This window comes from Echiichthys vipera (assembly GCF_963691815.1).
Source record: "Echiichthys vipera genome assembly, chromosome: 15".
NCBI classification, from domain to species: Eukaryota; Metazoa; Chordata; class Actinopteri; order Perciformes; family Trachinidae; genus Echiichthys; species Echiichthys vipera.
The window spans coordinates 17,073,557-17,099,633 of record NC_139840.1 but is presented as its reverse complement, the minus strand read 5'-3'; the positions used below and the strand labels follow the sequence as shown (position 1 = coordinate 17,099,633).

General features: G+C 41.1%; 3 protein-coding genes across 7 annotated transcripts in view; 1 reads left to right on the top strand and 2 right to left on the bottom strand.

The window, feature by feature from the left end:
- LOC310957519 (myomegalin) overlaps positions 1-9,745 on the top strand; it is a 37,804-nt gene extending 28,059 nt beyond the window's left edge. The window contains exons 32-46 of one of the 3 annotated variants that reach the window (XM_083928117.1): positions 62-166; positions 264-425; positions 590-847; positions 949-1,080; positions 1,167-1,283; positions 1,374-1,563; positions 1,664-1,785; positions 2,507-2,743; positions 2,865-2,966; positions 3,205-3,422; positions 3,502-3,645; positions 4,506-4,644; positions 5,095-5,141; positions 5,337-5,391; positions 6,899-9,745. In XM_083928117.1, coding sequence (XP_083784243.1) covers positions 62-166; positions 264-425; positions 590-847; positions 949-1,080; positions 1,167-1,283; positions 1,374-1,563; positions 1,664-1,785; positions 2,507-2,743; positions 2,865-2,966; positions 3,205-3,422; positions 3,502-3,645; positions 4,506-4,644; positions 5,095-5,141; positions 5,337-5,391; positions 6,899-7,029 — 2,159 coding nt within the window. In that variant the 3' untranslated portion in view covers positions 7,030-9,745. Of the gene's footprint in view, positions 1-61; positions 167-263; positions 426-589; positions 848-948; positions 1,081-1,166; positions 1,284-1,373; positions 1,564-1,663; positions 1,786-2,506; positions 2,744-2,864; positions 2,967-3,201; positions 3,423-3,501; positions 3,646-4,505; positions 4,645-5,094; positions 5,142-5,336; positions 5,392-6,898 lie in introns of all 3 variants that reach the window. The other 2 variants (XM_083928116.1, XM_083928118.1) reach the window with 2 other exon arrangements.
- Positions 9,746-10,265: 520 nt separating this feature from the next.
- On the bottom strand, positions 10,266-16,232 carry prkab2 (protein kinase, AMP-activated, beta 2 non-catalytic subunit). Of its 3 annotated transcripts, none has more exons than XM_083928445.1 (8): positions 16,153-16,232; positions 13,903-14,082; positions 13,619-13,770; positions 13,416-13,509; positions 12,918-13,032; positions 12,671-12,804; positions 12,475-12,543; positions 10,266-12,082 (listed from the first exon to the last, which is right to left on the bottom strand). In XM_083928445.1, the coding sequence occupies exons 2-8, from the start codon at positions 14,059-14,061 to the stop codon at positions 12,005-12,007; spliced, it is 801 nt and encodes a 266-aa protein (XP_083784571.1). In that variant the 5' UTR covers positions 14,062-14,082; positions 16,153-16,232; the 3' UTR covers positions 10,266-12,004. The 3 variants fall into 3 exon arrangements, with proteins under 3 accessions (XP_083784571.1, XP_083784572.1, XP_083784573.1); XM_083928446.1 differs by having other exon boundaries at positions 13,619-13,716; XM_083928447.1 differs by lacking the exon at positions 10,266-12,082 and having other exon boundaries at positions 12,489-12,588.
- Positions 16,233-18,010: 1,778 nt separating this feature from the next.
- Positions 18,011-24,466, bottom strand: LOC310957980 (mitochondrial adenyl nucleotide antiporter SLC25A24-like). Its single transcript, XM_083928749.1, has 10 exons — positions 24,096-24,466; positions 23,800-23,926; positions 23,558-23,645; positions 23,301-23,412; positions 21,051-21,209; positions 20,770-20,922; positions 20,561-20,668; positions 20,302-20,469; positions 19,980-20,130; positions 18,011-19,230 (listed from the first exon to the last, which is right to left on the bottom strand). Exons 1-10 carry the CDS (start codon positions 24,273-24,275, stop codon positions 19,049-19,051), a joined length of 1,428 nt encoding a protein of 475 aa, XP_083784875.1. The 5' UTR covers positions 24,276-24,466; the 3' UTR covers positions 18,011-19,048.
- Between the last annotated feature and the right edge of the window lie 1,611 nt (positions 24,467-26,077).

The following is a 26,077-nucleotide window of genomic DNA, read 5'->3' as shown; positions in this document are numbered from 1 at the left end:
CATCTCTCCGTATCTGTGCCTTGCCTCTTCTATCCTCTCACTTTCCATTCCCCTCCTTTAGTCCGTCAATCTATCCCTCCTCCTCATGGTTTCCTCAAGTCCTCCAGCAGCTGTCCCAACATGCTTTGCTCAGCCCCTGTGGGTTTGACCAGTCAGTCCTCCAGAGGTATGGGACTCACAGATGGTACCCCAAAATCACTTGTTTTTTTGTTTCATTCTCCTCTTTTGTGTTCAGTTAGTCACTTCCTGTCATTTTCCTCCAGCCTTTTTCAGTGAGCCTGTCTCCTACTCCTTCTCTGTCCCCTCTGTCCCTGACGTCTGGGGTAAAGAAGTCATTTCTGACCCCCGGCCCAGGGCTCTGTCTGTGATTGCTGTTCGCCCAGAGCTGGACACACTGTACAAACAGATGAATGAACAGAACAGGGGTGAGGGGCCAGGGGGGGTGTGTCATGTGTGAAAAGTGTAAATAAAGACATAAATATTTATAATACCTCCTGTTAGCTACCATCTCACTCGCACGTTCAATTCCTCTGTTGTCTTGTGAGTATTGTCATATTTCAAACACTTTACTTGTGTGTTACGGTTACAGGCTTTGCAGTTCCCCATGACAAGGCTCTGTTCACGGTCTCCCCGGGTGCCCACAACCAGCACGACATCTCCGGCTACAGCCAGCTATCCCATCATGCCTTTCAACAGTATCAGCTAGGTGGCATTCCCGAAGGTCACCCGCTGAAGTCAGACTCAGGTCTAGTGACGGGAGGAACTTTGTGGGACATGGAGAACATGGTTCAGCAAGTCGGAGGCTACTCTGGATCATCGGGACACCTGCCAGGAAGCAGCCACGCAGGTGTGACTCCATACTGTTGTCTGTTAATACAGTAGACTTGATCAAGCAGTCACTATGGAGTCAAATTCTTACAATATTACTGTGATGCTGTTTGCCTCTAGGGGTAAATTTGATAGAGGAGCACCTGCGGGAGGTGAGGTGTCTTCGTCAGCGTCTGGAGGAGTCCATTAGGACCAATGAGAGGCTCCGACAGCAGCTTGAAGAGAGACTGGCCTCGACTAGGCGTGATGGAGGTAATGTAGCCCTCGCTGCAACATTGCCACTTCTTCCTCTTTGTCTTTACGTAACAATTGACTTAAAATTGCTTTTTTTTGTCCAGGGGCACCTACAAACATCTACATTCAGGGACTGGACACAGTCACCCAACTATCAAATGAGATCAGGGTCCTGAAGGAAGAAAACTTGGGTCTACAGTCACGCCTGCAGGCCAGCACAGGTGCTTCATCTGAAAATCAACTGAAGTTTTCATGATAATCTTTTAGGAAATATGTGTGATGATCCATTTTGAACTCTCCTCTTCCCTCAGACACATGTGAGGAGGTGGTGCAGTTGCGGGAGGCAGTGTTTACGGCACGCGCCCGCCTGAAACAAGCTGAGCTGGAGGCAGAGCAGTGGAAAGAGGAGCTAAGACGACTTCAGGCTCACAGTCAGGAGCAGGGACAGCAGATACACATATTACGGCAGGAACGGCAGGCCAGTCAGGAGAAAACCAACAGGTTGGTAGACTGAATCAAACGGTGACGGATTCATACATGAATGTAGTGCTTGTCTGTGTGTATATCTAATCTCTGACTGTGTACTGTGACGTATCCTCAGGCTCCAGCATGAGGTGTCTCTCCTGCAGCAGCAGCTCTGTGAGAGCAGAGAGCTCATCCACTCCCTGCAGAGTGAACTACAAGTGTACGATCGAGTGTGTTCCAGCACACAGGCCAACAAAGGTCAGTCTGTTCATTGTAAACTAGCTATGCTTAAAGGAGACATGTCATGCTCATTATCGTGTATTTTGGGGTTTCTACTATACCATGTTGACATGCTTTAATGTTCAAAAAACACATAATTTTTCCCATACTGTCTGTCTGAATGTACCTGTATTCACCCACTGTCTGAAAAGCTGTATTTTAGCACCTGTCTCTTTAAGCCCAGTCTGCTCTGATTGGCTTGCGGGAAAAATATGACGCACCTTTGCAAAGCAGTTAGTGGAGATACTCAAATGGGGGGCAGTATATTCTTATGAGTCAGCATGTGATATAGGAAGGGAAGCCACATCTGAATGGCTTGCTGAAAATCATGTTTTCTGATTTTGGCGGTCCACAAAAAATGTGTCTTTCATGATATGTCCCCTTTAACACCCCTTTTTAAATAGAATACTTTGGCACCATCTGGTGATTGTAGTAAGAATGGCACTGTGGTGGATCAGGGACACTGGCATAACATAAATTGCTCAAATTCTTCCCTATGATTGTTACATTTTACTCATGCAATCAGAACAGTTTAAAATAAAAGTGTGTACATTGAACTTCTACCCAAATAACACTGAAAAACATATAATCATTATGACTGTATTGTTGCTGGTATGAAATCCTCCAAACCGCCAAAGAGCTCTGAAGCAGAAGCGTGTCCAGTCAGATACTGCAGTGATTGTGTGTTTTTTTTCTTTAGGCTACCTGTGTGAGCTCCCGGGTTTGCCGGTGGAGTTGGGGGAGCTGCTCGGGGAGGTGAGGAGTCTGCGAGCCCAGCTGCAAAATAGCGTCCAGGAGAACAGTGCCCTAAAACAACTTGAGCTCCACAAGCAGCTGGAGCAGAAGCTGGGTGTGGGCTCTCCTCGGACCCCCTCTCTCTCCGCCTTCACTGCCAGCCCTCAGAGAGAGAATTTCTACAGGAGACAGCTGCTGCACGGTGAGACGGCGGCTTCTAAATATAACACCAACAAATAACAACGCTAAATGTGATGCTCAGTGTGCTGTGGTGTGGTTTGCTGTGCCAAAGCCTGGTTTGTGTATCTGTGTGTGCTTCACAGACCCAGCTCCATCTCCACCAGTCAGGGACATTGGTCTGTTTAACTGTGGATCTCCCGGTCCTCCCTACTCAGACATGGACGACAGCCATAGCACTGCCAATGGTGTGACTTAAACTGCACTGCATGACTGCAACTTAATCTTTAATTTGTGGACTGGTTGTAAAGAGATCGCATTGCTCTGTAACCATAATAACTCCTTGTTTTATTGTAATGTACCTGACAGAATGTTGTTTTAATCACTTCTGAACTCCACAAAATTCTCTCTTGCAATAAAAAAAAATACAATAATGTCGTTCACAGTTGAATTCCAAAATACATTCAGCTCTTTTACCTCCAGCAGACCCTCTTGACTCTCACTCCGAGCTGGAGGGGGAGGCCCCCGACGGATCGTTTGCGAACCGTAATGGCCGCCATGCCATCGGTCATGTGGATGACTTCAGCGCTCTTCAGCAGCAGGTCCTAGAGGGCCGGAGCCTTGTCCAGCGCATGGAGACCACCCTGCAGGCCTGCCTGGACCCCCTACTGCTGGAGGGCAGCCAGAAGCAGAGCACTGAGCTGGTGAGCTGGTTTTAACACAAAACAGTGTCAACAAATTACGACTGAAGAGCACAAGTATTTAACTGAGCTCTGTATGCAGATCCTGGATTATGGATGTGTGAAGAGTCTCCTATCCAACACCAAGACTCTGAGGCAGATCCTGGAGGAGGCGATGTCTCTGCTGAAGATGTTCTGGAGAGCTGCTCTGCCCAGCACGGATCCCTCCATCCAAAACCTCAAGAAGGTTTGGGACACATTTTATGACAAGTCTTTGAAGTTTGTAAATGTTTAAATTAACCATTATGTTTTTCAAGGTTAGGAATGTGCTTGAATGGACGCGAATATACTCCTTGAAAAATGCTTGATTTTCAACATAATTTGGTGTTTCATCCATACAATCTCTCCGAGAAACAAAAATATGTATTATTTTCTCCTTTTTATTAAGAACTTTGGTTCTTTGGATCAGATTTTTCTAGAAAATATGAGTTAGTATGTGCTTGTAATTATCAATTCAGATGACATAATTGTGTATAAAGACATCTTGATCTTTTGACCCCTTTATATCTTGATTTCATCGCAATACGATTCGATAGACGATAAATGATCGTATTGAATTATCACCCACGAGGTTAAATGGTTTCCTGACATAGCTACGGACTGTTTTGTTTCTCTCCGAAAGTTACTCAATGAATGTAAATTGTGAATTTATTTGGCACTATTTTCTGCTGCGAATCTGGTGTGCTAGTGAGCAGCAGGACACAGTGAACATGACACCGGCACCAGTGGGACTCAAGATGTGTTTTAATTGCTTTTGGAGAATGCAGCTCTTCGTCACAGAGATATGAGCTACAGGCACACAGACAATCATTATGATGTAGTAATTGTTACAAAAAAATTACAATATCACCAGTTCTACCCTTGAAAGAGCTGTGAAACCCAGAGCTGTTTGGTAAGAAAGCCGAGCTTCGATAACAAATGTTACATTGTTTGTGTGTGTGTGTGTGTGTGTGTGTGTGTGTGTGTGTGTGTGTGTGTGTGTGTGTGTGTGTGTGTGTGTGTGTGTGTGTGTGTGTGTGTTGTGTGTGTGTGTGTGTGTGCGTGTAGGAGCAGTGTATGCAGGAGGAAATCTTGTCCCTGAAGCTGCGCATGTCAGAGCAGGAAGAGGCTCTTAGGGGGACGATTCAAAGACTGAGGAGCACCAGCCGCACCAAGGAGAACATGGAGCACTTCATAGTCAACCAGTGTAAGTGTTTCTGTGCTTTCGTGTGTGTGAAACAGATAGAGAGAGATTATGAAAGAGACATGAGGCACAAACAAATTTAGTATTATTATTGTCCACACTCTTGTATGGAGCACATACTGTAGATTGCTAATATGCATATGAAGTGTAAAAACCGGTAAGATCACTGTCAGAAAGGTTTCCAGACAGACACCATGAAGTTACAGTAAATAACCATATTAAATAACAGTATAATTAATTTAATTTAACTGATTTTGACTTTAAATTTGCTCTATTTTTTATTTTTTTTTACAGTTTATTACATGTAATTCTGTGATACGGTTATTTACTGTAATTTCAGTGTATCCCGATTTTTTTTTTTTACAGATCTGTTTTCTTTTTTACAGTGCGGACGTATCATATGTGTGCTTGTGTAGGTTTGTAATATTAATATAGAAACATCTTTTTTTGCAGTGTCAAGGACTCGTGATGTGCTAAAGAAAGCAAGGACAAATTTAGAGGTAAGCAAAAATCACCATTGTATCTAAGTTATCATCTATAATACGTACTGGGCATACTCCACAATATCATGTGTATACGTATTCTGTGATGTCCCTTCTGTCTCTATGATGTAAATTCATCACTTTTGGCTTTTCTGCCTCACTTGTTTCTTCGTCCTGCATTTGTCTCTCCTCTCCTCCTTTAAACCCCCCCAGAAGAATGAGCTGAGACTTTCCTCTCTAAGCTCCTCCTCTTCCTCTCCTTTTGCTGGTAATTGTTTGACATCTTGTGATCTTGCGGAGGTAGATGTTGTCCCAGATGCTGTATTTTTTAATAACCAGACTTAAGACCTACTGGTTAAACTATAAAAGTAAATGTGAGGGGGACTCTGTGGTCTGGGGCAGCTTTTACCTTCTGTGTGGATTTGCTTTTTTCGAACCATGCTGACATCACTGCTTTACCATCCCGTCACAGCAAACTGCACCCTAGGTTAACTCACTTTTTATGACTTTTCTGCTTTATAAGAATTTTTATCATGGGAGGTTGGTGTAGGAAACAAGCTGACCACACACACCTCCACAAAGGACTTTCAACTAGAGGTTGAAAGGTTGATATTTCTGTCATTGGAGTCGTGTGTATGTGTGTGTGTGTGTGTGTGTGTGTGTGCGTGCGTTTGTGTGTGTGTGCGTGCGTGCGTGCTTGCGTGCGTGCGTGCGTGTGTGTGTGTGTGGTCACTTTGTTTTCTACATGGGACACAGACATGACCAACCCCTACAGTATGTATTTGGTGTGTTTTCACCTGACAAGGCAATCTTAAAATCTCACTGCAATGACTCAATAACTGTATTTTTGAATAAAGCTGTTCCTGAACCCACAGCACTGACACCAAATTGCACACACACCCATATGCTAAGCTACCACTGCACTAAAGTGTTGTTTACTTCTACATGTATTAAAGTTGAGTTTATTCATAGCTTCGGACCTCGGTCAGCGCCAAAATAACTGCACGCTGCATTCCTTCCATTCTGTGTGTATGATTTCACAGTATCACTAAAGGATGTACACAGCTTCAAATAAAGAGGTTTTACTTGCACCCTTCAATTTTAGGAATGAGGGGGGTCATAAACACCTGGATTCATTCAAACCACAAGGCACGCAGCACACAGGGAAAACACAGCAAGTGTGTGTGTGTGTGAGTGTGTGTGTGTGTGTGTGTGTGTGTGTGTGTGAGGGACAGAGGATTTGAGTCACAACTTTGCTTATTATCTAATCACTCATTTTCAGCTTCTCATTTGCAAGCGGTTGTATTTCAGGAATGTTATTACAACTAACGTTACGCACAGTGACCTACTTCTTGCTCTGGTGTGACTTGTTTGTTAAACAATAATTTGACATTTGAGGAAAAGATGCACCTTCTCTTTCTCTCCGAGAGTTAGATGATACAATAATCCATCTCATAACTGATTTTTTTTTTTTTACCCTTACGACCGGGCCAATATAAATGACATTTATAATTAAATAAATCAAACATCTGTCGTTAGACAGAGCCAGGCTAACAATTTCCACCTGTTTCCAGTCTTTAAGATAACTCCTGGCTCTAACTTGTTTACAGATATGAAAGTAATATCTGCTCAACTAACTCTCGGCAAGAACACATAAGTGCATTAGCCAAAATGTTGAACTATTCCTATACTACACTATACTATACCATTTCACCTCACCTACAGTTTGTTAAATCATCACTTACATCTTGTTTTCCCTCTCTACTTTATGCCAGCTGAGGACCCAGGAGGTCCTGCCAGAGAGTGGCCTGCTGATCGCAGTTTCCTGAAGACCAGAAGTGCTTCCGGAGCTGCAGCCAATCAACGTCCAGCTGCGAGGAAGCGCAGCAGCCAATGCCTGCTTTAGACTTTTAAAGAACCAGCCTCAACGCTAGCACCTCTGACCTCTAACCTCTGTGCTGTAATAGCCAAGACCCACTGCCCCCACCTTCCTTCCAGCTCCCCACACCAGCCTTTCTTGCCCCACCCAACCTCCATCCAGCTGTGGCAATACGTGCGCAGTATAATCTGCACCTTGACCCTCACCAAACTCCCTTCACCCTCTCCCACCACATGTATTATTGTCTTTGAGTGATACAGTCAGCAGTTGCCTCGTCGTGTGTGTGACAGAAGAAAGTGTTTGAAATGTGCCTCTGGTGGTTTCAGTGACGTGCGTCCTACTGACGGAGCTGGTTGAAGATGCTCCTAGACACTGATCTCAGACCAGGTGTGTGTTCAGTACAGCCATTTTGGTTTCATGGGTTGTATAACTTCCAGGATAACTGATTTAGACATTATCAAAAACAAAGAATTTACAACAGATGATTTTGAAAAATTAACTGTAGACTTGAGAGAACTTGCGAGTTAAAACCTAAAGTTTCTTTAGTACACCCCGAGATCTGTGTCCAAGAGCATCCTCTTCTGAGAGCCAGACAGCCTGTGGACGGAATAAATGTTCCTGCATGTTTAATCGTGGCTTGAGAGAGGAATTCTGCACACGCGTAGACACACATATATTCTGTATGTGATCGAAAACGGCTCACTCGAAGACAACGCAACCTCAACGTCGACTGCCACAGAAATGCAAGTTTACTTCTTGTGGCACTTTAATTAACAAGGAATTTATTTTTTTTCTGCAAATGCAATGCAAAGAACTTTGACACCCACTACGTATCACTACACACAGTGGAGGAATGTAGAGGAAGGTTAAGTAGTCGTGTACTAGCTGTACCTGTATTTGTGGAGGGAGATTATGAATGCTTTATCAGCCGTCAGTCAAGAGTTACGGATAGCAGATTAAAAGTCAGAAAAAGGTTTCATTTTAGTCTCAAGCCTCCTCTTTTAGGGTCCCAACGATCCTTTTTTGGCACCTACTAAATTTGAAGTACTGAATAAGTCAAAAACAGGGCAGTAGTGTCAATTAGTGACTTTGAGCAATCTGGTTGGTTGTGATTTCAGAGCAGGATGTGTGCTACAATATGTAAAAAATATTAATACAAAAAAGAGGTTTAAGTGCTCAAATGGAACCAGGCTAAACGCGTATTCAAGCTCCTCTGTAGGAGTTCTCATACGAGCATGTGCAATAATGATGTTGTTTCTTGAATGATCATGCTGCACCAGGTTATTATTATTTCTTTGCTTGACACTGGATTATTAGTCGCACTCATAATAACGTTAGGACACTAATCAGTGTTACGATTGTACTTTTTACCAGAGTGTTGATGCATGACAGAGATTGTGAAATCTAAGCTATGGAACAGGGGATTGCCAATACTTGCCAAAGTTTGAACTTTGAACTCTTTGCTTCACTTTGACTTGCCTTATCCATGCGAATGACAAACCCAGGTCTGATTAGACCGTAGGGATACCGAGGCGTCTTTTTACAGAGGGCCTCCAGAACCACAGAGACGGTAACCGTTAGACTACTGAGTCACTTTGTTTTGAATTGTGCAACGGAAACAAGCTCCTTTTTTGGACCAAAACTCTAAAGTGTGGATATTTCCCACATGGCCATACGCTATTTGTCTTCATGGTATTCATTTTGGTTCAGGCCGTTTTAGCATTCCCATGGCAACGGCAATATAAGTTTTTTATAGATGATGCAAAGTCAACTTTGGCAGGCTACTGGTGGGATCATTGTTCTTTAATTCACTCACTTATAACAGTTCAAATTTAGTTTGATGTGTTCTTGCTGTACATTTGCCATTTTACGCTGTAAATAATCTGCTCTTTCTGTATGAACTTGTGTGTGTGAGAGCGTGTGTGTGTGTGTGAAAAACATTTACCTTTTGCAACGTTGATTTTCTGGGTAGCTGTGCAATAGCTTTATATGTTTTATTTTGATGTTAAACATCATTATTTTACGTGTGTGCTGCATTCACTTCCTGCAACGTGATATGCAGTGTATGTTAGAGGATTATGTTACTTTGGATCAATTAGTCACATAGGCTCTGTCTGATTAGAAACTATGCCTTCATGATATCTAAGTCACTGATCACAATATCGTCCACCTATAACAAAGCTCTGATTATAGTTGCTTCGCTTGCCTTTAAATTGCTCTCAGTCGTAGAAATGGCCTTGAACTAGCGCTCGTCTACCTGAGATCTGCCAAATTAGGTTTTGTTTGCGCTCAAATCTTCGTAAAAAGGAGAAAAGTTGCCAAGTATTTTAACAGGGATAAAAAGTTTGATATTTTCTTTGGAAATTAAAGAAGTTAAAGGGAAAATTTTTGAAGAATTGTCTACTGTAAAAAGAAGAAAGCCAATGACTGGAAAGATTGTGAAACACTGGATCCAGAAAGCACCTTGTTAGAGCGTAAACAAAGCCTTTTTGCTATTTGTTATTAAAAAGGGAATCAAACAGCAGTTTGAAATGATGTACTGTTGGTCCTGAGTTGCGTGTGTATATAGTGCTATTTGATTGATAAAGCTTATGTGGTTGGAAAGCAGCTTTTTCTGAGTTTGTGCATAATGAACTAGAAAGCCGATACAGGACTCATATGGATCCTGTCTCTGATGACAGTTAAGTTTGCTGTGTTGGCAAAAGTATTATCAATGAAAGATTTTGGGGGAGAATGAATAAAACATTTAAAAAAGATTGTGTGGTACATTTTGGTTCAAATTGATTTCGTTCTATATTTGGATCCCCATTAGCTTCTGCCTGTGCTGTTGCGAGTAGACAAACATTGTACATTTGTTCATTAAAAAGTATCTTAACACCAGGCACATCTGGCCATACCCAAGAGTGATGACGTCCCAGTGTACAGACGTGCCCCCTACAGCACTGAAACCCTAGATACAAAGGTGTCTTAATCCCAGAACAGAGAATATCAGTTATTATTCTATTTGTCATTTGGATTATTAAAAAACAGAAATTAAATATTGTTGCTCCAGGCCCAGGGTATAAAACTGCCTAACATACAGGCATCAAGCCAAAAACATAATATATTTAGTGTGTGGATTTAAAAGACCAAACTAAACTGAACAAATGAACTTGGAACTTGTTTAAAGAAGATACCAAAGTGTCTGAATACAGAGGGTTGGTTTCTTACCCCAGAGAGGGTAAAAAAGACAAACAGACAGATACTAGGACCAGCGCGTCCTCTCTTTATTTGCAAACAAGTAAAACCTTGTACAGTAAATCATCACATTGGTTCTGCAAAGCATTTTTAAAACATTCAGGATACAGTTGTAAAATTCAAGTTTTGGTTTAAGCCTTTAAACACCACTTCCATGGCGCTTGTCCACACTCTCTGATCATATCTGTGGGTCTTAAAAACTTTTTTGATTCATGGCTAGGCTCAACATTCACAAAATACTTTCTGGTTGAACACCAACAGGATTCATGAAAGCACCTTTTATAAGTCCGGAGAATGTGTCAACCGCGGATCTATACTGTACTGTGAGAGCAGACAATTTAACAGCACGACTTACACGTGACAAAAATAACTGTCAAAGCCACGACACCTCAAAATACAGATTAACTTAAAAGGTTATAAAAAAAACCACACGGGTGAGAAAACATTATTCAACTTTTAAATGTATGGCAACTGTCCACCCTCATATAGCCCTGTAAATGTATCTCAGTGTGGTCGATTTGCTTCCAAATGTGCACCACGCTCAGTAGAGTTGCAGACATTCAACGCATGCAAAGCATCATGTTGAGACTGTTTAGCCTCTGTGTGCGACTATGGAACCGACACTAATATTCCTATTAGATAAACGGACAACACACATATAAAGCACGGCAAGTTCATCATATCTAAAGAAGACAAAAAGCACAAATTAGGTTCTATAATCCAGAGAAGCTACAGTACAGTAAGAGTTGTCTGCTGCATAGTTAAAAGCTTATATCAACCCTCCTGCTCACAGGATGGTAAAGTGCTCGCAAAATGATGTCACGTTAAAGGCAACAGCAGAACTAAACATTGACCTCCAGGAAAGTGGACTTTTCCTGTTAAAACAGACAAGCACTCCATCTCTAGTGACCGTTACATTAACTAAGAGTATATTTCTCTTCACAGCGCGTTATTGCACTTTCATATTCAACCAATGTGAGGTCTGCTGCTCTCTTCAGCATCAAGACCCTAGCTCTGGGCTTTGGGCCATTCTGTTATTCTGCATGCACTTGTCATAAATACTGTCAAGTCAATTACTTCACACCTTAATGCAAATAAGTTCAATGAGGATATTGACGACACAACACTTCAAAATCAAACTGTTGATCCACATCAATGACACTCAAAAGCCCTAACTTTAAGGGTGCACTCACACTTGGCATGCCCAAGCAAGATTAACAGCTAGAGTCTCGTTTCTTTGACCGTACCATGCCTTGGCCCGGATATTTTGAAGCAGTGTGAGTGGGGGAGGAGGGGTGGGCAAGTGTGCTTAAGCACGGCACGAATCAACCGGGCCAAGTGTGAGTGCACACGTAGAGAAAATCCTTAAATTCACCACTAAAGAAACAGATCCTTCACAGATCACCCTCTTGTTTAACACACTAACCTGCATATTCACAAAGTGCAGCAAACACTCAAATACACACAGTGATATAGTCAGTCTCTTATCCGTCTGTAGATGTCACAGGTCAAAGCCACAGTAGGGTTTTTGGCTCTCTCTCCCACTCCCTACACACACTTTGCTACTTTTGTTCAGAGCCCTATGTAGACAGAAGTGCAACCTTTTACAGACCAAGCCACAGTCGCAGCCACTGGCCTTCGGCTCACCTGTAGACTTGTTTCAGTGCAAGATTTGGCTAAATACAGATACAGGAACACAAAATTAAATCAGCAGAATACAAACACGCTGCTCTCTAAAAGCACTGCGGAGCGCCCAAGTTGAGGTTTAGATAGGCTTGTAAAGCAGAGAGGTGACGTATTTCTTCTTGTATCTGTGAGTCGCACTCAGCACCATTACTCCATCCTGCACAAACACAATACACAGGCAAGCTGCCGTTAGTGGGATGATCCAAACCCACAGAGTAAAATAAAAATGGTTCAAATTCCTTTTGTCACAGTAAAACACATTTAAAGGTTTGTTTAACCACCTTCATACAAACAGTACATTTGCTGGGTGGATATTTTCAGAGACAAAAACTAAATAATTCAAATGGTGTTCAAGTATAGTATAGTATATGTAATTGATTCCTTTTGATAAAAAAAGACAGCAGAGTTTGAGAGTTAACGGCTATTATGTTAAGGAGGGTTGAGGGATTTGTTGTTAATAGAGTTGGGGGAAACCATGTATATGTCATGTGGTGTCAGTGACATCTGGAAACAAATGAATGGTATTCCAGCTGTTTCTGCGGAACCTACCTTAATCGAGAGCGCGTAAAGGTGGTTTAGCATGACGTGGTTGGGTTCAGGCAGCAGGGCAGGGTCACACTGCCGATAGAGTAAGAGGAAAACTTACAAACCACAAAGAAACTCCTAAACAACAACAAAGGCAAATCAAATCAAGGCCTGAGGAAATGAGTAAATATCTGAATTGCAGATTGATGGAGGCACTGACAGATATGTTGGTGTCCTTGTTGAGAATGACTTGGAGGAGGTGAGGAGGGAGTATAGGTGGATTTTTGAAATGCTCCTCAGGTCTGAAAATGTACTGCTCCTGCCCATATGGACCTGGAGGGGAGCTGGACAGGTCTGCAAACACATTTACTGTCACAATTACACTTCAGACAGGGTATCCAAGCTCGATTACAACTCCACTGCAAAATATCTCAGTTTAGTTTTTATCAGTGTAGAACATTCCGCACCTGATGTGTCTGAGCACTCCAGGGAGTCAACATGCAGAGCGTCAAACACCTCAAAGTCGGACTTCTTCACCTGGATTAGGTTATTGATTGTGCCCAGCTGACTGGTTACAACCGCCTGCAAAAGAGAAATGATCAAGAACGAAATGATGAAGCATTTTTATTATTATTTAAAGCATTCTTCACAAATTTCCCTGGGATTTAAAAGGCTTTGATGGTGATGCTGTGCATGAAGAAATGATCGTTCTGCCATTTTTCATAACAAATTCCATGAAAATAGCAACACTGACAATATCAGTCAGCACCTCAGGGTTTGGAATAAATGGGATTATAATGTCAATTTATTAATGATTTCTTTGAAAATGTTGATTTCCTTAGGAGGTTCTGATCTTTTAATGTTTTTAATGTCATAGATCTTTGTAAGAGTCTGGAACTGTTTGGGATTAAGGAAAAACTTTCAATCACAAGAATGACTAGATAATAAAAATGACACAGATGTACCTCTGAGGGATCATGAACCCACTGTCCATCTACGAAAAACTTGTACTGGTGCTCTCCTTCTGGCAGGTCCAGGATGGCTACAAAGTCATTATGGCTTTGGACAGAAGATAAGAACATTTCAGTTAAAACTCTACAACTGTCACACGTGATTGGAGCTAAGATGACATTTTTTTGCATCCCGACAACACAAACAGACAATTTACCTCTTATTTAGTGGTATCTTGTTGCTCCAGTTATTAAAGGAACCGGCAATGTAGACCTCCTTTCCCCCTCCACCCCAGCGGATGACTGTGGGTCGAGCCTGAGGACCAGTTTTCACCGGGTCAACTACATCCGTTTCTTTTTCTCCTAATGCCTAAAAGCAATTAATTGATTATCTCAACAATAATATATTATGTAACAAATGGCACAGGATTCTGAAAGGTATCCCTGTGGAATAAACGAGATTCTGTACAAACATCTGTATTTCTGTATTTTCCAGAAGCACCTTGGACTCTGGCCCATGGGTGTTGAAGATGTTGGGGTCGTCTGTGCTGTCCACCATCTTACTGCTGGGTTCTTGGTCTTTGTGACTGCCGCTGCTGTCTGAGCGGTGCGCCTTGGCTCCATGGCGTTCTCCAGACACCCTGTCACTTGTGTTGCCCATGATGCCTGGCTATTTAGGGTGCTATTGGAAAGAAATGCAACTTCTTATATGTCTGGGCACAAACCATAAACTAAATATAATACTGAGCATTTTGAACAATATAATGGTATTGAACAAAGCCATTAATGACATATCCTAATAATGCAGTAGCCTGAAAAACCCCAAGGCAAACGGTTCTTTATTTGTTATGTGCACAACAATTACAGAGGTATTCGTTGTCAGTGAAAATCTTGGGCCTCAGGCACCCTCCAACTATTAACAACTATAAAAGAAAACCACACAAGTAAAAGCAAAATTTCAGTCTAAGACACAAGAAATAGTGCAAGTAAAGATATAGGGCTAAAATATAAACAAATGAGGAGGCCTGCCACGATGACTAATTTTGCGAAAAGCGATAATATTGCCGTTTTGAGACCATTTTCAACTGATATAATGATAATGGAATAATAATGCAAGTACACCCTTTCAAAGATCAATAAATGTTTATTTCTAAAGAATATGTAACATTAGAACTCGGAAAAAAAAACAAAAAAACCCACAAACAATAAAAATAGAATGGACTCTCAGTCTATTTTAACACATTGGCACGTTAAGTTGCTACTGTTTTGAAACAAATGCGACACACCAGCGCGCTCAGGTGAAGTTGTTCACCGCGGCCATTCGGTGTAAACCCGTAGTGCTCCCACGCGGCGGCTGACATGTTCAGCTTTAGAAACCAATTCCATTTTTCTTTTTATACCTCCAAATCTCAACTATTATGTCCTCTAACTTGCTCCATATATATGTTGTCTGTATAATATTGTTGTTGTTAAATATGTCGTTTGTATAGTTGGAGTTTGAAACAAAAACAATTCCCCCCTGGGATTATTAAAGTATTTCGGATTCTGATTCCTCACAGATGCACCAGAGTGAAAACTCTTGTAATGCAGTCTCTTTGATAGAGGGACACCACGAAACGGGAAAATGGAAATTATTGCGGCTGGCAAAGTTATCAAGCTCATTAAAAGTTATCATGGGATTAATCGATTTATTGCTTGATGCCACAGGCCTACAAATAAGACATACATTAAGTAATATAATTTGTGTATACAATACTGGAAATGAATGAAACCAGAAAAAAAATACCCAGTTCAGATATCTACAATCCAATTGTTCCTAGTCATAATTTTAATTTCAGATATACATAATGTAATTTTGACTAAATAATAAGTAAAAATGTCATTAAGGACATATGCAACTGCAATCATCCTAATAAGAATTACATTACAGATTAGAGATAGACCGATACATCAGCTGGACGATATTTGTGTTTCTTAATCGGTATCGGCTGCTGCGGGCTGCTGCGTTCACTGACTGAAAAAAAATAAATCAGTATCGGCATCTGTAAATCCATATCAGTCGGTCCCTATTACAGATATCCAGACTGTTCGTTGTAATGTAATTGTGGATATCTAAACTTGAAAGCCCAATACACATGAATGGAAAAAGTCACATCATTTAAACCAGTAAGAATGTCATTGTGGATATCTGAAATCATCCTTATGACTAGAAAGAATACTGTTTTGACTAGGAGAGTTAGTACTATGGATATCTCAAATGTAATGTAACATGCACGAGTGTGATTGTATTAAATGTTAAAATGGGTTGCCATAAAGCTCAGATATTTTTGGGGGGTGTGACCGAGCCTTCTTCTGTTAGCCTTGCCATGAACCCGGACCTGCCACAGCAGATGAGACTGCAACAGCCGCTTAACGTTAATACAATCATCCTGTCAGACACAAACGCAGCGGTTAACGCCCACTAACGTCGCAACAAGTCATTAACTTAAATTAAATTATAGATACAGTTCAGCCATTAATAATTAAAGAGCAATACTCATACATAGCGTGGTAGCTGTAACCTCCCAGTGTCTCCTCTGGCACTTCAGCTGTGCTTCAAAGAATATTTTTAGTTTACGGTTAGTTAGCTACTTAGCAGCTAACTTAGCGGTCCTTTTCGAACAACTGACAGCACAGCGCGTCTTATTGTCTTGTCTTAGTGTCGATTGTGACAGTGATAGAAAAACTTGACCATTGTTGAGTGAATACTTACCGATTCAAGCTGATGTTGTGTAGTTTGATATCAGCTGAGGACCAACTGACATCCAGCAGCGCGACGGTGCCCCAACTACGGTGTGCGGCAATGACCAAATTAGTTAGGGACAATTGTATCAGCAGGACTACCTTTCTTTCTTTCGTTCTTTCGTTCTTTCTTTCTTTCTTTCTTTTCTAGTCACCAACTGGTATGTAGTGTGGATCAAATAACCATAAAACTGCAATTAAAACAAAATAAATCAGATACTAATCATAATAATAATAATAACCTATATCTTGCCAAACAAACTAGTTACCCTGAGATAATACAATATAATTTGAAACCACTTCTTTGAATTACTGTATTTTGTAAAATATCTATGAATTAAATTGTACTTTTTCTTTTCTGAATCATTCACTCATTGATCCTCTTTCTCCCTCATACCTCTCACAACATATCAGGACTACCAGTCGCCTGAAAGGGAGAGGGTTGTTTACAGATACAATATAGATACAGCCATATTATATTATGCACTGTACTCTGATGAGTTATAACTTCATAGATATTATTTCAATTCACTGAATTCAAACAGCAGCAGCAGAATACTGTGTGCGCTCTAGACCAGGGGGTATCAAAGTCTGAGACCGTGGCCTCCCCTCAGACAAATCTTGGCCTTATTTGCTTGATTAGTTTGGTTTAAATCCTGGAAGCCTATGGGCTCAGATAACATACTCCTGCCAGTCAACACAGCCAACAACTGAGCCAAAATAGCCTTATATTGCTGTTTGGTAAAGTGGGGTAAACAGTAGAGCACTTTAACCAAACACACATCTAGGCTCTTCTATGTGATCTTTTAATTACGATTGAAATAATGAAACTATCTGGAGACCCCTTCCCCTGGGGAGGCCCACCTCAAATTTTGAGGCTGTCATGTAATGTATGTCTGCAAGATACGAAAGACTGGAAAAGAGTCATATCCAGACCAATTTGACCAGCTACATTCATTCATTTTGTTGATAGAAACAAATCATTTTTCCTCTTAATATTAAAGATGAGCTTAAATTAATAATTTTTCTAGATCCCCTTTGTATAACAAATGAAAGCAAATTCAAACTGTGACAATTTGAGATGAACTCAATGACCCAAATGCAATGAACCAATTACCAGATAACCAAATCACAAATACAAAGCTGATGGAGTCATTTTCTCAGTCTTAGTTCTTTTACCGAGTCTGAAGTCTTCCTGCTTTGTCACAATAGTATCTCCAACATCTATTGCTGCCCATTTTAAACCCATGTGGCTCCTTTTTATTAGGTTAGCTAGTATCCATTAGAAAAATAGAGCAAAAAGTCTAATACTCCTAAACTGAGATGGCTGGGATTTTTCTGTATTTTTTAAAGTAAGCTCTGGTTTGGTTAAAAATGTCTTTAATCACTAGGTGGAGCTGTTAACACAACTCAAAGGTCTTCAAACCAGTGATCCCCACCCTGAATAGCAGAACTTGATACCACTGAACCATTGTTCTTTAAGTAAGCCTCCAGGCAAAGACCAGGCTAACATCTAAGGTAAGTGTCCACATGTCCAGGTTACTATTATTTATATTAAACAGTCTGTTTCTTAAAACCCACATTCATGTTATTTTTATCTTATAATAAAGACAAATAGGCTGATTGTCATCTCACATGGTAGATACAAATGTCTGACCACTGGGCGGTGTGGAAAAACAAGTCCCACAGTGTTAAAGGTAACAGTATCCTGTTGTGGGTGGGTTTGTATGTGTGCACATGGGGGAGGAGGTCTTGATGTGTTGGAATGAGGAGGAACACAACACCAAACATACTCCTTGCAAGTATTTCAGTCCAATGACATTACTGTTTAAGAGTGTCACCATGTTACGTAATAGTAACCATCATTTGAACCCATAAATAATCACAACTGAAAACAGAATATATACAGTACATAAATGCGGTATACATATATATAGGTATATATACAGTATAGTAAAAAACACATCTGTTGATGTCAGAGTTCACATTGTCTGTAAGGCACAGTTAAATGATTATCAAGTAACACACAGAATTAGTGATTTTCACATTGCACAAGTTGCATTAGTCTTCATGCACGCAGCCTTCCAGTGTTAACAAGTTATTGATTTTTCTGGGCCAATTATTCTTAGTTCACAGGCAGCTGCTGACTGGAACTGATGTCTGTGTTCACAACTTCAAAAAGTGTTAAATTACCTCTAAAGGGTGTGGACTTAGACATTTTCACTGGCATAGTGTCATTTTACTGTAAAATAAGACTCTGCTGTGTATCAACATTGGATAAGCTCAGCTGAGCAGCTGTCTACAAAATATTGCTATTAATGCCAAAAAGCACCGCAAATGTCCCTGCTGCGGGACTAATAAAGCATTATCTTATTATCTGTTTTTTAAAGATTATCTTTTGAGCTGGATGACTTAATCATAGCTGCAGCTTAAAGTAGACGGGAAAAGGGGAAGAGAGGGGGGATGACATGCAGCAAAGGGCCACGGGTCAGATTCAAACTAGATGTGCTACTGGGGGGGACCTTGATGAAAGTTTTGAAATAATAACAGTAGGATGAATTGAACAACGTGTCATGTATTATGTTTTCTATTTTTTACATTTGTATCGAGTACAGTTCCATCTGCATGTCTTTTGAGTGTTATCATGTGTAACAGTAGTATAAAAAAATAAAGCATGCTCAGCACAAACGGTAAATGCTTTAGCTACTGACAGATGACCCTTAGTGGCATACATACGGTTTTCCATCCACTGAACTTCTGTGCCAGCTGGCGGAGGTCATGCTCTGTATGTTTAACGTCTGTCTGTCTTCTTGGGAGTTATTTCAGGCATTTTCAAATCTGACAAATACAGTAAATTGTCTTGTTCATCATTTGGAAAGTCCTAAGCCAGTCTTCATGTACTCATAAACCACATAGCTAATGCTGACAGCGGGAATGACTTTCATGAAGTTTGGCAGGATGCCCCGGTAGAGTCCGAAAAAGCCATCTTTGGCTATAATCTTCTTCATCAGACCGCTCATGTTGGCCTTGTCTGATGCATCCAGAGACGCTGGAGAGGAAAAGGTAAGTTAGGTTGGAGGTGTTGCATCTGAAAGCACACATTTTATTCTTATAGCTATTCATAAAAGGCAGCCCTGCTCCATTACAGACCACTTATTATGATGACTCTATTAAACAGACTTATGTCCAAAGCACTGTAATACAGAATGCCAAATAACTCTAAATTTATAAGTATGGCTATGAAATAAATCCTGAAATAAAGAAATTAAACAATCAATAAATGTGAATAAAAATATACAAATTAGTTAATGTAGTTCTGTCAATAAATGAATGGGTTTTAGGACTATTGTTATTGATTTCAGGGGACTTTTATTTCATAATTGCTATTTTTTTTACTTCAGGCTTTATTTCATAGGTGTGTATATATGTATTGATTACATAGGCCTATTTATTTTAATTATGTATTTATTTATCTATCTAATATTTTGTTAAATAGCATCTACACTGTAAGTCTGGCTCCACCACAGAAAAAAAACGTTCGAGCTTCTTCTTGGACAATAATAAGCCCCGGATGCAGCAGTGTGCCCTTTCATAACAGTGGCGACAGCGTTCTGAATAGGCTTCCAATGGTAGGCTTTATAACAGTCTACACCTGGTAAGACATAATGTGGGCTCTAAGTCGAGTGTATGTTTACAGAAAATATTAGGTGCCTCTGCAGAGTATCACAACATAAACATCTCCTCTATCATGAAAAATATGAACATTTTGTCATCACTGTTATGTCTATCGGAGTTTACCTTGTGCCTGCATCCGTGTGCGCACAAGTGCGAGTGGATAACTTGCCAGCTGGCCGCAGGTACTGGAGATGGTCCCGCAGGCCACCAACACCAGAACTCCAGGGTTAGCTGAGTCTTTGGCGTAGTGCGACAACCACATGTTTTTCAGAGTCTGAGACACGGGAGAAGGATGAATTGAACTTGTGTACATCAGTATAGAACAAAAAAAATAATTGATTGATTAAATGTAACTATACAATCCATGAAGTGGTTTAACGTCCATACAAAATGAGCTAATTCAACAAACTGTTGTTAAATATGACAAAAGGGGCAGAATACATACCTCGTAAACAGCGAGGTCTATCCCAGCGTAAGGAATGATTCCCACTAAGTTTGGAATGTAGCCCTTGTAGAAAGCTATGATGCCTTCCTTCCTCAGGATCTTTTTGGCACAATCAAACATTCCTGAATACTGGCCAGTTTTCCTCAAGGTCAGTCTAGTTTTCAATACCTAAGAGAGAGAAAGTACAGGAGAAGGTTTTGATTTGGGTGATGTTTTCAAATTTTGGTGAAAAGCTGACTGAATGCAACAGCTGTCTTACCTCCATTGGGTAGATGGCTGTCTGTGCTGTGGCCCCAGCCAGGGAGCCAGCCATAAACCTTTTGTGTGTCTCAATCTTCTGGCCCTCTGATGATAACAACTTTTTATACTACAGAACACATGCAAATGGCAAAGAAATAAATCATGTGTATTCAAAATATTTGCAAAAACTACCATTACGTTTATAAAAATGTGCATTTTAGAGCTTACTTGTTCATATGCCATGAATTTAATTGCTGTCTCAGGTGCAATCTTTAAAACGTTGATCCCATTTCCCCTCCACAGTGAAGTTAGGCCTCCCTCTATAATCATCTGCTTGAAGCCTCCTACCAGGCTTATCCGGTTGGTCTTAGAAGAATGGACCTGCAGTACGAATATAAAAGGTTTGGAGGACAGCATCACACACACACACACACACACACACACACACACACACACACACACAAACACACACATATATATTTCTTAACCTATCATAATACATGTTTCACCTGCATGAAGACTTTCATTCTGTCCAGAGGGGCAGTACCAGTGCGGGAGACGGCCCCCGCCACCGCACCTGCAGCAAGCTGCTTCCACCAGTGACCCGAGCTCTTCTCTTCCTCTGTAAATTCATCTGGGATGGCAAGACTGTCACCTATGTCCAGCACCTAGCATCACATAAAAACATTTGCTCAAGTCATTTATTATGGGACAATGGTAGAATTAAATATGTTTCTGTCAGCATTATTGCTCCTGCTAGAACTATAAACACATATAATCATGTCAGTTTATGGCTATAATACATATGTTTCAGTCTTATATCAGAATTTCTGGCCTTTGAGACTGTATGTCTCTCAGGAAAGCACATCACATAGGACATTGTGACACATGAACTCCAAAGAATGTCAGGTGTATCAAATCCTACAAACATCTGACCAAACGGCTATCAGCTGCCACATAGTCCAAAAGTACAATTGATATAATGTTGATAGTTTTGAACATTTTGCAGATGCTTGCCTCATTTTTAAAGTTTTGCATGAGCCTGCACCTCCCCCACTGAGTGAGTCCGTAAAGCAGTAGTATAGCACCCTGCAGGGCAACAAGGACAACTAGAAGAGGGGACTGTGTTGTGCAATACAGACGTGGCAAGTTTGGGCAAATAGTCTTCTCAGTAATCAGGCTTTTAAGTCCTGACGTAACGCCCTTTCAAAATACAATTTCCGGGCCCAAGGCAGTCCAAGCCTCGTATTTCTACAATACCACAATGCTGCGTTCTTGGGTGTTTGAACAGATCTCAGTAAAAAACAACAATAATGTAATTGTCATTTTACAAATTTCCTGTCAATGCAAAGGTGTCTCACTGAAGAAAGAAGCGATCCTAAATGTTCGGCCGTTGTTGTCCGTTTTGTTCAACGGAGCTTTTGGACTGGGAAATCGTATTTTGAAAGGGTGTTAGTTCAGACTCATACCCATACTGGAACAGTCTTATAATTGAACTAAGAGAGAACTCTAACTACCCAACATTTAGACATAAGCTTAAGAGTTGGCTTGAAGCAGACCACACCTCATGAGTTGTCATATACTAATCAACATACTGCCTGCACACACTCTCAATGTTTGCACATGCATCTGCTACTTTTGTACTGTACTGTATTGTATCATATTGTGTTGTAGTATAGTATCGATAACATTAGGCCATTTGTGATAACCTGCCATGGGACGACGGATGAAAATTAGCTTATTCGTTAACTCTGGCACATTTATATTGAAGTGTAAACTGAAATATTGATTAATGTGCTCTGACCCTGGTAAATAAATACAATCAGGCACAGATATCAGTCTTTTGAGTTTCCCTTCAACACATGTAGCACACAAAACTGCTGGGTAATATCTAGATGATTTGTGATTAACTTAAGCTACATGTGTGAAAGGGTTCATATGACAAAATGGCTTTTTTAATTACAAGCCTACAAGGACTTCCTCTTTTGAGGTCTATTATCACTTCAAGGCACCTCCTGTTTTTTTCATTCTTGCCTAATAACCGGTTGTACAATGAGGAGAGGGCAACATTTACAGAACCTTGAACGTGATGTGGCAGCCAGAAAGTAAAAACATCAGAATCATAATATGCTTATTTTGCTGTATATTTGGTACAACTCAAAGAAAATGTCAAACTATGGAAATGGTTAAAAAAATGCAGAAGTTGTGACTATTTTGACAACAAACAATGAATTTAGTTCCTTATCCATTAGCTACAACAGCTTATCTGGGCTGACTGAACCCTCGTCTTGTATGCGTTAGATATTTCAGATAAACATGTTGTTGTTCCAATCTGTGACAAATGAATGCAACTCTGCAGGGTACAGGGTCTTATGCAGCTGATTATGTATCCTACAGTCACTACTATGGCACATTTATGGTATCAGAAAGCAGTTACTTTGGTTTTATAACCTAAGACGTCTAGTGAAGATTTAGCCACATTTAGTCACAAAAGAGAGGCAGTGTTTCCCTTTCTTTATTTGCACTTAGAAGAAATGGAGGAGCGAGCTGAGGGGAAGGGAGAGTGGTGCAGTGACCTAATTATTTTGGACGGTCTAATCTTTCAAAGCTGTTGGCCAAACGTGCACTGCAGAGAAAATCCATAACTAACACAAGAGAACTTAGCATCATGTGATTCATTCCACTGCAGTTGCGTCTGTATTTGTCTGCAGAAAGTGTTTGAGTGCATGCGTGTGTGTGTGTTTGCATATGTCCCATACCGAGGAGTGTTTCCAGTAGCGTATGATCTCTTCCAGGTTGTGAGCAGGGCATAACAGGAAGTGTTCTCTCCACTCGTTCCAGTCCACCATCATGGTCCCATCAATGTCCATACTAAGGAAACAAACAGAAACCTCTCAACATGTCATCTATATAATAATATAAGCATATTACCTGACCAAATAAAGCTTTTATGTTGCACACAACTAATATTTTGGCAACAGAAACATGTTTCAGTGGATATTAGTGGGGGTCAAACCTCTGTAATATTTTCTGGGCATTCTTTTTGCTGATATCCATGCCCAGCTCTGCAAGGGACTGCTGGATCTCTGAGGCATCAATGCGCCCTGACAAGAGAAAAAAACCTCCTCTCAAATATGCAGCAGTATAAACAGAGGATATGTGGTTTTGTAAACATTCCCTAGCATGTGTCATTATGTGCTATATCATCACTGGTGCCAAGTATTTTAACAGTCACGTGAGGCATATCTCCTCTCCTACCATCGTTGTTTCTGTCCAGACTCTTGAATGTCAGCCGCAGCTTCTTCTCGTGCTCTTTCAGATATTTGCTGAACTCGTTCAAGTCAAGACTCCCATCTTTGTTCTGATCACCAGACGAGACAATTTTCTGCAGAGAGAGATGAGACACAATTGGTTCATGTCCTTCCTCCAGCAGTATCAGGGCGAGTCACGCACACACACGCAGCCAGTCACACAGATAAGGAATCCCATGCAAAACAGCAGGCCGAGCCCTGAATCTCTTTTGCACAGTACCCCCACTGGTCCTGAGGTCTTACCTGTGCGGCACCCTGGCGGAACATGCCCATTGCCTTGAGGCCCGCGCGTAATTCAGCGACGTCCACCTTCCCATCTTTATTAGTATCCAACCTCTCGAACAACTCCTGGCATGACTTATTGCTGTGGGCATCCCAGCACTGGGCATTTGTTAGTAAAAACGTCCGTAACATGTGATACATCGTAAGGCTACTGTGGAAGCAGCAGTCCGGGCGAGTCGCACAGCAGTCCGGCTCTGATGTTTAATACATAATGAAACTCATCCGTAAAGCAAACTAAAAAGCCAAATATGAGCTCGGCGTTCGCGAGGGAAAAACGGGGTCTTAGCTGTTACTTTATTTTGCAAACTGTCCCGTGCAAAGGAGTCCTCTGTTGCAGGCGAACTGCAGTAATATCGAGGGCGGGGCGATGGAGGCGACGTAGCCACTAGACGTTTTTCAACGGAAAAGCCAGAAAGATGTTCAAATAGAAAATGGTGAAATAAATAACCCCCGGATAAACCGTGTGCATAAGCCGGCTTATGGTTGTTCTCGTTAACTTCCGCATCTGTTTTTTTACGCTCACTCCGAGTGATATGTCACAGTGTACGATAGAGGGAATGTAATCTCTTTATCTAACAGGACGTGTCAGTAGAGAAAGAAACACATAGCGTTGTATTTCCTGCCGCGCGGCACCGCTGGTCGCCACTGGAGGGCGGTGTTTCCTCGTGTCAAAGATTAAAGGTAGTGCACACCTGCAGTCTGTGGTGCACACAGCAGAAGGGGTCAGGTACGGTGGCCCTGAAGTGCAAATCACAACACACAACAGAAAATAGGAAAACATAACAACAAATCATAAAACACAGCAACAAAAAGAAAAACGCAACAACAAATCATGACACAAAACAACAAATATGAAAACATAATGGCAAGTAGGAAAACACAACAACAACTAAAAAAAGACAAAACAGAATGACATTAACTTCTACCAGAAAAGGTAGTACTTATCTATCAGAGGATCCTCCTGATTGGGCAGACGCACAGTCTGTCTTTTGAACAGGAAGTTAGGTGAAAAACACATGGACAAGCCATAGACTGTATAAAAAATGGAGGTGGCATCTAAGTCAAGGTTCGTTCTCTCAACCTGATCCAATCTTACTCGCCTATGGGAGTTGCCTTGTCAGACTTTGACTCCGCCTTGTTTCCTCTTACCAAAAAACTGCATTGATGTGACGTTGGGGGGAGGGAGATACGTCCATCTGGCTGATGTTTACTGAATTAGCCACAGGAGCTTGGCAATATGGACTCCCACTCCCGCTACAAGATAAACGGGAGTGGGAGTCCAGATTGTGATTTTTTTTCCGGGACCAGGAGGGAACAGGAGTCTTTTTTTACATTTTGTAACAGGAACAGGATTTTTTAAAAGGGTAGAGAGAGCACAGTAAAGTGCAGGCAGCATTTATGATATATGATTTAAACCAATATTCAACACAGTACTATGCCCACAGACTGTAAAACACCAACCCTCACGGCCTGAATCCTCCTGCTGCTCCAGATTAGCTACTTCATAACTAAAACAGAGCTAACACGTTGTGTTCCTAAACCATCTGTTGGTTCAGTTGATCGAAGAGCAAACCATCTTGTCACTTATAGTAACACCAGCACCTGACCACAGTCCAAGTCGAGATGACAGAGTTAGCATGCTAATCCTGACAGCGGCTAGCTGTTACTCAAGCGGCCGCGCCCCTTATTATTCATTAACTTTAACCTCCAACAAAATAAATTTTACCAGACCTTAATTAGGTTTACTAAGCTGTGAAAAAGTAACTACTTACTTACTTACTATATATATTATTATAGTTACTGGAAGTGTGTCTGTGTCTGTCTTTGTGTCTGTCTTTGTCTCTCTCTGTCCATCTGTCCGTCTTTTCTCTTTCTCTCTCTCCTTTTCTTCCTCCCCAACCGGTGCAGACAGATGTCCGTCCTCCATAGAGCTGGGTCTGTCT

Excerpts from the sequence above, each read along its gene's own strand:
- prkab2 (XM_083928445.1), bottom strand. The coding sequence starts at position 14,061 with ATGGGCAACACAAGTGACAGGGTGTCTGGAGAACGCCATGGAGCCAAG. Across the intron at positions 12,544-12,670 it reads ACAAGGACACCAACATATCT|TGTGACCCTGCCCTGCTGCC; the intron begins GTCAGTGCCTCC and ends CTCTATCGGCAG. Across the intron at positions 12,083-12,474 it reads TTTACGCGCTCTCGATTAAG|GATGGAGTAATGGTGCTGAG; the intron begins GTAGGTTCCGCA and ends GTGTTTGTGCAG.
- LOC310957980 (XM_083928749.1), bottom strand. The coding sequence starts at position 24,275 with ATGTATCACATGTTACGGACGTTTTTACTAACAAATGCCCAGTGCTGG. Across the intron at positions 20,669-20,769 it reads AATTCATGGCATATGAACAA|TATAAAAAGTTGTTATCATC; the intron begins GTAAGCTCTAAA and ends TGTGTTCTGTAG. Across the intron at positions 20,131-20,301 it reads TAGACCTCGCTGTTTACGAG|ACTCTGAAAAACATGTGGTT; the intron begins GTATGTATTCTG and ends CCCGTGTCTCAG.